This window comes from Struthio camelus, chromosome 2, assembly GCF_040807025.1.
Source record: "Struthio camelus isolate bStrCam1 chromosome 2, bStrCam1.hap1, whole genome shotgun sequence".
NCBI classification, from domain to species: domain Eukaryota; kingdom Metazoa; phylum Chordata; class Aves; order Struthioniformes; family Struthionidae; genus Struthio; species Struthio camelus.
Window position 1 is genome coordinate 158896971 of NC_090943.1, and position 14290 is coordinate 158911260.

Here is a 14290-nt window from a genome sequence, read left to right on the forward strand (position 1 = left end):
GTAAATCCTCTCATTTACGTCATTGCCGCAGTGAAATTATGAGTGAAATTCACTCGGAGGTCAAAAGTGCCATTACAAAACTTTTACATTGCTTCTTTTTACTTCAAAAGTGTTATGAGATGTTACTTGGAATTTCATTGAATGTAGGCTACACTATAGGTTGTTCTTCTTCAGAAACTAACCCTTCCCTGTGCAAATAAAGGAGTACTCTTCTTCTAAAACAACAGTACCACCATTTCTTAATTTAAGAAAAGTAAAGAAAAAAAGTCTTCTAGATGAAAGGAACGGATTCGTTCTTCGTAAGCATACGCAGAAATTATGTGTAAAAAAAGCTGACAAAATTGCATATATTCCTCTTTCCTAGGGCCTTCCTGGCAAAGATGGACCCACAGGGCCACAAGGACCTCCTGGCCCAGTGGTGAGTATCACCCATGGAATCTGTTACTGTAAAAGTCAGCAGGACTTTGGGGGATTGTAGGTCACAGTCTGTTATCTAAGCTTCAGAAGACAGACCAAGGCCAAGGGTTCTCCTTGGAAGTTGAAATTCTCACATGACTCACAGGGTTGGCAGAGCTCCTTATCCAGTGTCATTTCTTTCCATTCTTTCTTAACTCAAGAAAAAAACGTCTCCCACAGGGAGGGAAGACAGTTGTTCCATCAATAGATAGTTTGTGTTCAGTCAAGTAACTGCACCATATAAAGGGAATTAATACTCTTCGCATTTGAAGCAAGACTGAAATCTGTTTTTGTAAGAAATTCTGATTTGGACTTGTTAGTTGAAGTGAACCACTGAGTTTTGCTTGGTTTTGCATTGCTGCAGGTGTTCAGACGCTCTCATAGAGTAATCAAGCAAGACAGCAGAGGCCATATTCAGCCTTCAGAACAAGACCTATGTTTGAAGGCAATGCTTTGCCTCTAGCCTCTGGAATTAGTCTCATTCTTCTCAGCTAGGGCAGTTGGGCAAAGTTAATGCCTTCTTGGTGGAATGTAGTTTTATAGTTCAGCAATCCATACCTGGGAAAACACCCAACATGAGTTCATTTTTCTCAAATATTTTTCTCAGGGCTGTGGTTTTAGTGCTGCTTTTCCTGCAACGTGTGCTTCTCAGTTGTCTTTTCTCCCAGTATCTCTGGTCTTTGACTGGCAAACCTGTTTACGTCTGGGAGATGTAGCTGCCATGTTGATTCCCTGCAAATACCTTTCTCACTGCATTTTCATGCTGTTTACGTAGCTCATGTTCAGCTGAGTCTTTGGAAAACTAAATTTAATCCTCATTTAATCTGAATGGAAATACCTATCGAGCCCAACAATTGATGTGCGTTGTTGGAATTGCCCAATCTGTGGTAACCTGTTGATTAGGACCATTGCAAACACCAGCAAGATTTGTAGTAGAGATGTATTGAGGCATAAGCTCTTTTGTTTGTGATATGGAATATATGAAGCAAATAATAGCCAGATTTTTGCCAGTAAAGTTCCATACTTTGCGTGTAGATCAGATGAAATCCAAGATCATCTGAATAAGGGTGTGAAAATCTGGACCTAAAGTTGCAGTTTTGTTGTTAACATGAAAGCATCGTCTGTGTTTGGGTTTACCAGTTTAAAGTATTTCAACACAGAAACAATATACCATGTAACTTGAAGTGTTAAATCGTCTTATTACATTTGGGCAGATCAGGAAACAAGACAAACTATTACATTTGCATTAATTACAAGAAAATAGATATTTAAAAGGGAAAATCCTATGCACAGTCTCCTGATTGTTCCTCCTCATCATCTGAATGCTGAACTAATAAATTAAGTACCAATAGCTCCTAAATAAAAAAAAAACATAGAACAAAGCAATTCAATAATTTTAAGAGTTACTCATTTTTAGTTTTGAATGGAGACTTGCATTGTATAGTGATTCACAGTACCTCTTGGAATTTGCTAAAATACTTAGGTTTTTTTAGAAATTATACTGTATCACGAATGAGAAAAGTCTAGTACATAAGGTTTCTCCATTTTAGTGTAGAAACAGGTGATGAGAACAGGTTACATGGTACTCAACAGCTTGGCAGCCCATGAAATTAGGCTGTGTTCCCGGTGGGTTGGGGTTGGGGAAGGCCCATGGCTGGGTAGGGCCCAGCACCGCTATGGCGTCGTGGGGCAGGGCCCTATGCCCCCAGGCTGGGCTGAAATGGGAGCCCAGGGAGGCTGCAGGGCCAGGAAGGGCCGGCAGCGCCCTCGGGGCCAAGACGTTTGGTTCCTATATAGAACAGGAGGTAGAGGAAGTCAGCTAGCAACTTTAATGGTTTTTCTCAAAATCAGAAGTAGACCTTTTAATCTGTTTTTTTGGTGAGGATTGTTAATTCTTAATGTATTTCTATATCAGTGATGTTTTTTTAAAAAAAAGGAAAAAGAGTTTGCCTCTGATTCCTGTTATTTCAGTCATTTATCCTTAGGACTTTATAAAGGACCGTGCTTAGCCACAAAACGTGTAGCCTTCTTGCTTTGACATTTACCTGTGCTTAACAGTGTGACTACAGTGACAGGTTCTCTTAATGCTAAGTAAAAGAATAGTGCTTTGTAGAGTTATTCTCCATCACACAATCCTTTCTCTCAATGGCCTTCCTGGGTGTTGACCGTCATCACCACTAAGTATTTGCTTTCTTTTTTCCATGTAGGGAATACCTGGTGCTCCAGGTGTTCCAGGTGTTACAGGAAGCCAAGGGCCACAGGGTGATGTTGGAGCTCCTGTGAGTAAAATAAATCAATACTGCTATATTTGTTATTGTTGCTTTAATTAGTTTCCGACCTTTGCTTTTACCATTGCCTAGAGCTACACAATATTTGTAGCTCATGATCTGTTTACAATTAGTGGCTAACAAACATCATATTGGTCTTTCTTTGTTGTTTTTTTTTCATACTTAAATTTATTCATTGATCTTGCAAACAGTGTTTGGAATATAGGCATGAAAGAGTCAAAAGACAAGGTTAAAACACAAATTAAAAACATAACAGGATGTAAATTTGTAGTCTGTGTGCAGCTCTTAGGAAAATAAAGTATGCTATTTATTAATCTGAATATTTCCAAAATAACTTCATTCTGATTTTCAAGCTGGATTGTAAACGCAATTACATGATTGAGAAACTGACTTGTGGTTACTCTTAATTTAAATCAGGGCAAATGACATAAAGATCAGGCCTTTTTCTATAATGTCATTATAGATTTCAGCTGCAGAATGGGTGGCCACCAACTTCAGTGAGTGCAAAACCACACCTTCAATTTTACCAAAGGAAGCTCTAATACTAAGTTTGTCTTTCAGATGTCATTTTCTTTATTATCAAGAAAACAGGTTAACTACAAGAAAGGAGTCCAACTATAAAATGAATGTGTAAATTACATAAAAGATACAGTTTCAGAAGATTTTCAGTGGACCTTTTCTTCTCTGCAAGAGTTCAGACAGTATTTTGTATTGCAATTTTAAAATCTGAATATTGGGTTAATTATAAAACCTGCTTTTTTCCAAATATCAGAGTCAATATTGTATTTAATTTTAAAAGGCATCTGAACATGATAGTGTGCACTTCTGACTTGATTTGTAGATTAGAAAACAACTGTTTTTTCAACATCCAGTTTGCTTTGGAGATGTAGTCCAACGCAGGCATTTTTATTTGGCTAAATGGGAATGAAATGACTGATAATGTGTAAGCAAAGATAATAACCTAGTGCCCAGTTCTGCATAGTTTCTTGATGTAATCATGAAGTCCACTAAAGAGATTTGATGAGCTGCGGAACTTATTGCTGTCAATGTACAAAGTGTTGACTCTTTAGTTCCTGTCCAAACGTATGTTCCAAATATTGAACTAAATTTCCTGGAGTATAGATACTCCTGTACGTCATGTAAAACCTTCACTATGAATTTTTAAACTCTTAAATATTCTGAAAAATACCCAGCAAGGTGTGTGAAAAATAATTGAATTTCAATAACTGTCTTTCGAAAAAATTTGAGTAGTGGAAAACAGATCTAGAAGTAATCTTACAGTGATTTTAGGACTTTCTTCTTTCCTAAGATATGCCTTAACCACGCATCAGTTGGCTGGGTACCTCTTCATACAAACCATTCCTCATTTTAGCGGTTACTGAGAGATTTTTAGCCTACCCCCAAACACCTCCATTGGAAAAGTTGTAACTGCTCTAGACAGCTTACTCCAGTGCATAATTATCATGGCCATTGATACAGTATTACCCTATCTCTAATGTCATACTTAATTTTCTTTGCAGTATAATCCTGTTGCTGACCTGTATCCTGTGGATACAGATACTTGGAGCAGTAAACGCTACAAATTTCAGTCTGATGTTTTGTCTCCCATTAACTGTCTCAGATTCATATTAGATGCGTTTCAGCTATGTGCATTGCATCACCTTGTCACTAGCCCTTGCTGCCATTTTAGACAACAGAATTCAGTATGGGACTGAATAAGTAACGAGACGGCAGAAGTTCCTTCTCTTTTTGCTGAAATGACTGTTACACTCCTGTAGTGGTAATCTGCTCAGGAAACACCGCTCACAGGCTTTGGGAAGGAAGTGCCCCCAAGGGTTCAGATACAAAGTAAGGAAAAACTGAGAAATCAGAAACCCCTGGGAAAGTTGTTATCTCCATAGAATTGCTGAAGAGAAACATTTTGTTGCATACTGAAATGGGAAAAGTATCTGCACTGTTGTCACATAGCCTCCTGAAACTTTATTTATTGGGTTTTTTTTTTTTTTTGCTTTCACTGTATTCTTGTAAGGGAGACAGTATCAAGGGTTTCAAAGTTTTGAGGTAGAAGAGAGAATTAATTTTGTATTTACTCTTTTCATAGGGTGCTCCTGGGGCTAAGGGTGAAAGGGGTGAGCGGGTAAGTCTTATGTTCATGTGTGAGCCACCTTTTTTTTTTTCCTGATCTAACCTTGTATTTCATTAAAAAAAAAAACACGCTCTCCAACTATTTATGTTTCTCTGTGTTCACAGACCCAATAGTTCTGTGTTCAGTCAGGCAAACTTTCCTCCTTTCTCATGCACAGTCTTAACATGTAGCTACATTAATGTTTTGAAAGTGAGTGTGTGACATTAAGCATGTCCCCAGATTTGTCATGGGGGTTATCTTCTCAGACCTCTGCTGGCTAAAAACAGTACCAGGGAATTCGCAAACTTTTTTGGCTTTATTCCTCATCTGTGAGGATATAATCTCTCAGGGATAATGTCTTTTAGTGCTCTGAATATTTTCAGGACAGAAATGATAAAATATGGTGTGTTATTATACTGCTGCTGTTGTTATGCAGGGTGATCTCCAGTCCCAAGCAATGGTGCGTGCTGTTGCTCGTCAAGTGTGTGAACAACTCATCCAGGGTAAGTACATTGATAGTTCCTATGTTCCTATCTCTAGAATCTGGATCTCTTCCTTCCACAATTACTTATAAATATGATGCTTTTCAAATCATCCAAGGGGATCTGTTGGTTTTAGGCTAGACAGTCAGGATTTATGTTCATCCTGATTTATGTTCAACTGGATTTATGTCCAACTAGAACTGAGTAGCATCAGGCATCTCAAAAAGCTGTAATTGCCTCCAGGCTATTAGAATATACAGAAGGTTCTGCTATAACAATTATAAAATTGTTATGGACATAAAATACTAGCAAAACCCACCAAAGCAAGGAAATGAAATTCTACACAATAGCTCTTCCTCTTGTCTGTATATCCCTAAACCACTGTTTCTCCACCAGCAAGCACAAAACTTCATATAATCAAAATTCGCTACCATGACGGACCACAGCCTTGGGGACCTGCCAGTGCTGTGTTCAAACATAGCTGAAACAGATTCTCCACTGCAACTTGAAAACGATGACATTTTTTTTCCTGCCAGGTCATATGGCGAGATATAACTCAATTCTGAACCAGATTCCAAGCCAGTCTGTCTCAACACGAACCATCGCAGGACCTCCTGGGGAGCCAGGTCGGCCAGGGTCTCCGGGGCCACAGGGTGAGCAAGGATCACCAGGCATGCAAGGGTTTCCAGGAAGTCCTGGTCAACCAGGAAGACCAGGAGAAAGAGGTAGGCTTCATATTTCATATGTACAAAAAGTACTTCCCTTTTCTAATACAGGGAAATGCCTTTTTTCTTCTGTCTGAGTTTACCATGAAAACAACAGTTTCTTCCTACTTGATTGGTGAGCTCAACATAGACCATAATGAAGGCTCTGGAAACTCTCAATCCTGAAAGTAATGCAGGCTTTGCAGGACGTGATTTGGCAGGATCAGGCTGAGGTTTGATGCCTCCAGTGCTGAAGATTGGTGGTGTCTGGGCACATCACATCACTCTTGCATTTTAGTAGGCTCTGAAGTGAGATGGAGCTGTAAATGTGTGAGCAAAGGAGCTTTTGAAAAAAAATCAGCATCAAAACTGATTGATAGATTAGCACTGGGGAAAGACTGAGCTTTCTTGCTAAATTTGAGATGTGTCAATCTGAAGATTTCTAAGTTAGGAAAGGAGCAAGGTTGATCGGAAGAGAGAGAGAAGTCATAGTTTGTGAGGGGGTGGAAGGAGCATGATCAGGAAATAGGGAGGTCGGAGAGAAATACTACAATTAAATATCCATTTGCAAGAATTCTCCTCTGTTTTCTCACTTGTAGGGCTATATTCCTTTCTCCTCCTCCAGTTTTGTTCAGTAAAGAAACAAGCTCCGTGTTACGATTTACTTTCTATCTGTGCAACAGTGGCAAACTTTTGTGTACTGGACTTCCTCACAGAGGTAGCACTGAGTAGATTTATGTCTGTGAAAGTGAATCCTCACCCAAGCATATGACTGAGAACCCAAAAGACTACTTGAAAACCCCCCAAACAAATGTGCTGTTCAAGAGTAAAGAACTGTTGTTGCTATTACAAAACCTGTTAATTGGGTTTTAAAAATGAACTGCTATAAAAGCTATTCAATTCAGGGACTTAATAGTTCAGCAAGTCATTGCACTAGCCATGAAGACCAGAGTTAAACTGTTTTGAGGAGAAAGTCTTCAAGTGACCAGTGGGTTTGCTGGACCATCCTTCCCCTCAAGACTGTAATTCTAATTACTCTCTTACAAAAAGAGGCAAGTTTTAGAGTACTGGCTTGTCAGACGTGTTGCTGAGGAAAAAGAAGACATTGTCCGGAAAGAATCAGGAAGGAGGGGGCAGGGGACAGTGATGAAAGAAAATTGGAAGAAGCAGCAAATGAGTAACTGACTTTAAAAGTGGTGACCTGGAGAAAATGAGTGCAGATTTCAGGGTAATTACTTCCATAATATATTAACATAAATATCCTCTTAGACAGGAACTATCAAGCACACAGGATGTTTTTACTGGGGCTCCTGAATTGGAGGTACCGAAATGCCGGGCTATGAAAGGTGAAACCTCTGACCCAGCATTTAGCATGTATCTTCTTTGTTGAGCTGAGGTCCAGACCCAACATGCATGCTGTACTATGCTGAAATCACGGAGGGATTAGATATAGTCATTTAAATGAAATATGGTGCAGGTTAGGTGATATTAATCTAAGAGACAACATTGGCAATAGAGTGACTACAGAAAGGGTAAAAGTTCATATAAAAAAAAAAAGTATTAGATAGTCATAACTGAATAATGCATCATAATGTGGCCTTTGTGTTCCTTATTCCTGTCTCTGTAAATAGCTGAGGCTAGAAAGGACTGGTTTTGGCAGGGAGCGCTTGTGGAGAATTTTGTGCTTGGTAGAGAGCAAGCTCTTATCAAGCATGCTTCAAGAACAATAATCAGTCAGCCAGAGCTCTCTGCAGATTTTCATAATATGTGACTTATGCCAAAAGCTGAGATTGTTTTACTGTATTTACAGCCTAAAATGTGACTGTTTTAAGAATTGAGAATCTTTGGATAAACTTAAAGACAAAATAGTTGGCTAGTTTATTTGGAGTGGAAATGGTTTTTAGCTCAGCCACATAGCAGGAACCTGTAACAGGACCTGCAAGGAAGAGGAAGGAGCTTATTCAGAATCTGGGAAAAAATACAGGATAATGTATTACTCCTTGAGGATCTAATTTCTTCAGAAGCAACTGAAACTTTGGGCTGAGGAGTGATTAATGTAGTAGTAGTTTATTTAACAGAAACATATCGTGGCTTTCTGAGTTGCACAGGCCCTAGGAGAGATCAGAATCCGTTTCTGCAGAGGTTGCTCTAGTCTGCCACCAAAACAGAACAGTAAAAAGTAAAAATTATTTTTACTAGCTGTGTGGTTGTGGAGACTGGTTGGAAGTTTTTTGTATATTCCCAATTCTTACTGCCTTCCTGACCACATGTCATACAGTGAATTAGCAGCTAAGAATGATTCTACTTGTGGACTAAATTATACTAAGTTTTCAGTGACTAGAGAGAGGAGGATAAACGGAATCCCAGTCCAATCAAAACCCATCCTTTGCTATGCCCTCAAGCATTGTTTGCATTTATCTTGTTCATAAAGTCACAATTTATAGACCTGTCATAAAAATCTCCAGCCAGCCACTTGGAAATCTTTATGAACAGTATATTTCTTTTTGTCATCAGCATTTTTGTTTTGTATGAAGTTAATGCAGTGTTCAAAAAAAGTGCTAGACTAGCAATGCTGAAAATATGCTGCAAGAGTGGCAGCAGTACCAGCAGAGCATACTAAAAACTAATAGGCAGTAGAAGAAGAGGAGAAAAAAAGACCTGTTTCTTTATCTAGTAGAGGGTTGTTTTTTTTTCCCATAGAGTTCAAGCTATTGAGGTTCCTTCAAGAACCTATCACTGTGTCTGAGTTGAGTGAAAAGGTGTCATTAGACTGGGGAAAGAAAAAGTGGGAGGAGGCTAGACATATCCTGTCATCCACCTCTCCTACCCGCTGAGCATTCAGTCCGGGTTTGTGAGACACGAGGACTTCTAAATAGAGTGGGGAATTGGTTAGAAATTATTCACTGAAGAGAGCTTTGCTGGAAACGTCAGCAGTGAAAGATCTTGAAATCAATGAACTTCCTTGCTAACTTGCCTGGCCAATAGCTTCTTTCCCCTTGTTTCCTTTGTCACTCTGCCAAGTGTTAATCAGAGTTTTTGGAAGGAGGCTTGGAGTGAGAGAGCGTCTTTGAGTTGCGCTAGAAACCTCCACTTGAACTTCTAGGCCCAGGGCGTGCTGTTCCTTAATGTGTTCTCTCACTGGTAATACACTAAGCTAGTCAGTCCAAGAAAGACCACCTCAGTGAAAGAGGGTAATTCATTCTCTTGACAAATTCAGTTCTCTGTGTCTATTGCCAGTTGAGATCTTTTTTTCTCAATGTAGACATTAGTGAATGGATTGGGATCACACCAATGCATTTATCATATGGTTTTCCCAATTAACTACAGTTTTAGTTGTACACTGTGGGGTCTTAACTGTTGTGGGTTTTTTTTTATGATGTAATAAGAAACATCTCTGGCTACCCCAATATTTTTAGCAATATTGTCGTGTTCATGGTGCCCCAACAGGCCGTTTGAACTGGCTCAATGACTTAAAGATTAAGGAGGCCATACTGTGTTATTGTTCCCCTACAGTACCTAGTTCTGTATAAATTACTAGAATTTTGCTCCCTAACATATTTGCATAAATGTAGGAGTTCTGGAAACATGGATTATTCACAGTACTGATTTCTATTTTTATTTTTACTCATTTCAGCAGCTTTTGTTGTAATTTTCTGTTTATGAACAGGGACTTAAATAACTAGTGTCTGGTTTCAGAGTATTCTGGAAGAATTTGGACTTCTGCAGAGTAATACCAAGAAGCAAAGATTCAGTACAGTTTTTCTGTTTATTTTTTTCTGTTGTTTTTATAACATCTAGGTGGTTTTCCCAATCCTGAGTAAAATTATAAAATTAGTAATAAAAATTACACTGATGCACTGCTAGCTTTCAAGCGTTGTGAAAATGCAGTTCTTTTTTTACCACTGGGTAGACTTCTGCTCTCACAGCTTGGCCTGAAGTGATGTGCAGAATTTACGGCAGCTGATTCCATCCTGCTATTATGAAGATATAATAAATACCTAAGCTGTCACTGCGAAAGTCACTGTTCTCTACAGCTTCATCCGTATTTGCTTCCTGGCTTCATATAAAAGAGCTAGTTAAATGTGTATTATCAAAACCCACATGTTTACAGCTCTAAATGGCTAACTTCCAGTTGAGTTAGATGGAAGTTTTGCCAATTGAGTCAATGAAATATTTTGTTTCCAATTTTAGTTTGAGATGGGTAAAAAAAAATATCACCTCGTGTTGTTATACGCTATGGTTACAACTGAACACCTTTTAAAGAGGACAGTTTTAGGTAGTAGTTCACATTTTTTTAATTGCATTATGCAGTTCTCCTAAGAGGACAATACTCTCTTGAAGACAGAAGTGATAAGCAATACCTAAGATTTTTCTTTTTGCAGAAGCCATGGGCATTTCATCTTCCCTTCTAGAGAATGAGTTTATGATCTTGCTTTTGTTTTCAGCAACTGATGCTATCAGAAGTATCTTTACCAGAGGGTAGGAAATAATGGATTTCAGTTGCTTGTCATCTCCACAGGGCTGAAACCAAGCCACTGCTTATTTTGTATGGGGCAGGACATATAAAAATACCTAGCTTGAAGGGGGAAGAGATGGTTTGAAGGTATTGTTGAAGTATGTCCTGAGAACAAATACGAAAACAGTTCCTAGAATTTGAAGCCAAACTAACTCAAATGACAAGTTTTGACACACATTTTTATCCCTAACAGTGATTGACCGTTACAGCAATGTACATGAAGAGTGGTATCTTGTCTGGTTGACTTTCTATAAGCTGTGCTCTAATGAAATGCAAAGGTAGACTCAGTATAAAGAGAAATGGGTGAATTCTGAATGTTTTGTGATTTATAAGAGGGAGCCATTAACTATGACCAAGAGGTCTGTGATTCTGCCAACTTTCTCTCATTAAGAGCTTCGGTGGAAAGTCCATTAAGGGAGCTTATGGAGTGCTCGTCCCTCTAATTTCCGTGAGTTTCACCTTGGGAGTTTTCTTGCAAGGTTTTCTTGCTGCAGTGTTTATATGCTCTTTCACTTGGGTACATTTTACTGGAAAAGAAACCAAAAGAAACCTGAAACAGACTTCTGTGTCGGCCTTCAGCATGTTTGCTTTAGGAACTTGATATCCAGGTGATCTCAAAGAAAGTTTGCCCTGTGCAGGAGCTTCATAACTTGTTCCATAATATGAACATTTTATTCCTAGTTTGGTTATCATTTCTTACTGCTGAAATTTTTCCTGTGAACACCGTATATGGATGTATATACCTGTTTGTGCAAAATATAATAGTTGAGTGCGTGGAAGACTGTGATTTGAAATCATTGTGGCAATTGCCTTTGTAGTCAGCATTTAATGTTATGATAGAGTAGGGTAAACAATGTTCCTTCTACTGCACATCTGTGTAGATTTCAAATAGTTATCATGGGCCAGTCTTTTTATGATCAAAGTAATCCACACACACAGACTCTGCCTTTTACAAATAGCAAACATTTCCTTACAAGGCACATATATTAAGAGGCAATTTAGATGAATTTACCATGGTAAAAACCTGCAATGAAAGTAGTGAATTGCAACAGAGGAGTGTCTTCATATGTTTCAAGCAAGCCAAGGCTAATCAAGTTTTAGATATCTGGAAGCTGCATTTGGAATGCAGGACAAGAGGTTTGCATGAGAAATTCATCTATAAGAATGGATGGAATTCAACTGTTGATGACAGAAGACATGCCCAGAGTGTTTTTTGGCAGGTTCCCCCAGGAATATAGATGTAGGTTAGAGCATATTTCTGCCATCTAGGACTGCTTCTAACATACTGTGTGATACAGTCATTTATCAAAGGTGTGGGATAGCACTTCACATCATTGAAACCGCAAGGTGTGTGCTAACCAAACGCTAGATTACAAACAGAAGGCTCCTCTTGGACATGGACGACAGAGACTCTTGAGAGCACGAATATTGCATTGCTAGCAATCCCAAAAGAAAAGATGTTGGCAAGTTTCAAACTGCCTGAGTAATTTAAACATTGAAGACCTTCAGTGAGATTTAGGAAAGGATATGGACATAAAATTCCAGAACTTACCTTTTGGGCATGTTATGAGCTAAATGTCTAAAACAGTCTGAACGAGACCCATAGGCACCTCATAAATCCATATGGTAAGATAGCTATGCTGTAGTACATTAGTACATGATGGACAAAAGCACTTACAAATTTGGTCTGCTGTTGTTCTGAGAAGATCAAAGTGATTGTGTTAACGTGGTGCTCAACCCTTGCTTTGAAACAAGGTTATATTAGCTCAAGGCTACTGCTCCATCGAATCTGGCCATATTGCCTTTAGTAATCTTGCACCTTGGCAAGAGGTTGCTCGTGTCTGCTTGCAAAAGGCCAGGCATGAACTGACTTAGTTGTAAGGTAAAGCAGCTGGGTACAAGCAAGATAGAAAATAGGAAGATCAGATATGATGAGGGGTGCTTGAAAGAAGAAATGGTGATGCTAATACCTCTCCAATTTTTGTTCAGTGGTTAGAGCATCATTTCAGGAAATTTGAAGCTGCATCCCTTTCTCACCTACTTCTACCAGCAATGTGAGAAGGTCTTGTGATCCTGCTTGTTGAATATATTCTTCTATATTTTACATATGAGATACTAGAGCAAGGTCTCCCTCTCCCCTGGTGAGTTTTTGAGAATTTAGGCTAGAGAGCAACCCTTAGTCTTTCTGGCCTAATGTGTCCTGAGAAAGTCATGAGAACCACTGAGTACGGGAGAACATATAATCATATCTAAGCTATATCACCTTTTGCTGGCTGAAAATGTGTAGCAGATTTTCAGGGTTGTTTACATTTGGACATCCAAGATTTCTGGAAATACAGTAGCTCTATTTGAGCTATGTGCAGTCATACACCTGGAAATCTACAGAGCCTGCACAAGAGTTTACTGGTGTGTGTGTGCATACAGTTCTGTCTGGGCAGTCCTGAATAATATAGGATGCTCCTAAAGGGGAGCAACATCATCTTGGCTGAGTTTTGTGTGAGAAGAGACTTAGCTTGGGCCACCTACCCCTTGCAGTGCTGTGCAGCACTGGTTTCACGAAGGTACCTCTGACTTGCATAGCTACATCTACCCAATACTAGTAGTAGTTTCCAGGAGTACTAGCTTGGAACTGATCATCGTAGCTGCTTCTGCATGGTTGTTCATCCAGAGTCTGCTTCTTGCCATGAAGTCTTGTCTCTTGTCATGGTTTGTAAGCTTAGACAGAGTACCACAGACTTGTGACTCTGCTTCTGATACGTGCTTGGACTCCCTAAACACAATTGTGATGAGTGACAGCTTAGACATACCTGCTAGCTGTGTAACTCCAGAGGAGTGCTCTGTGGTAATACTGTGGTTCTTTTTGTATATGGCAGATTAGACGGTATCATCAGGATTATGAAGCACTGATGTTTTTGCAGTAGCCTTAGTGCTAATTCATGTCCCGCTCTGCACCATCCTGTGCTGTTCAGCCGCTCCTGTTCTGGACTGCCCCATCCTGCTGCATCTCTACTTCTGCTGTCTTCCACGCTGCCCTGCCACTTCTCCTGCTAACTTAGTTTGGCCATGTTATTGGACACATTGGTAAAGCTTTGGAGACCTTCTAGGGGAAAATGCTGTATAATGTGATGCTTGAATATTAACCAGCTTTCTTGGACCCCTCTTCCTTCTAGGGCCCTATCCCAGGAGATTCCCCTAAGTAGGTCCCTGAAGAGGCCAAAGTTAGCTCTCCTGAAGTCCAGCGTTGCAATCCTACTCATTGCCCTGCTCCCTCATCATAGGATCCTGAACTCCACCATCTCATGGTCACTGCAGCCAAGGCTGCCCCCAACCTTCACATCTCCAACTAGACCTTCTTTGTTCATTAGTACAAGGTCTAGCATTGCACCTCTCCTCGTTGGCGTCTCCACCACCTGGGTCAAGAAATTATCATCAATCCTCTGCAGGAACCTCTTTGACTGTTTGTGCCTAGCTGTGCTGTCTTCCCAACAGATGTCAGGGTGGTTGAAGTCTCCCATGAGAACCAGGGCCTGTGATCGTGAGGCTACTTCCAGCTGTCTGTAGAAGGCCTCATGGACGACTTCCTCCTGATCAGGTGGCCTGTAGTAGACCCCCACAACAGTGTCACCCATGTTAGCCTGCCCTTTAATCCTTACCCATAAGCTCTCAACTTGCTCTTCATCCACCCCGAGGCAGAGCTCCATACATTCTAGTTGCTCCCT

The 14290-nt window shown here is 39.8% G+C and overlaps 1 protein-coding gene across 5 annotated transcripts in view; it reads left to right on the top strand.

Moving 5' to 3' along the window:
* The window catches only part of COL14A1 (collagen type XIV alpha 1 chain), a 139017-nt gene that overhangs the window by 115338 nt on the left and 9389 nt on the right, over positions 1 to 14290 (top strand). For all 5 annotated transcript variants that reach the window (XM_068933182.1, XM_068933183.1, XM_068933184.1 and 2 more), the window contains 5 exons: positions 365 to 418; positions 2664 to 2735; positions 4846 to 4881; positions 5306 to 5372; positions 5888 to 6076. In XM_068933182.1, coding sequence (XP_068789283.1) covers positions 365 to 418; positions 2664 to 2735; positions 4846 to 4881; positions 5306 to 5372; positions 5888 to 6076 — 418 coding nt within the window. The remainder of the gene's footprint in view (positions 1 to 364; positions 419 to 2663; positions 2736 to 4845; positions 4882 to 5305; positions 5373 to 5887; positions 6077 to 14290) is intronic.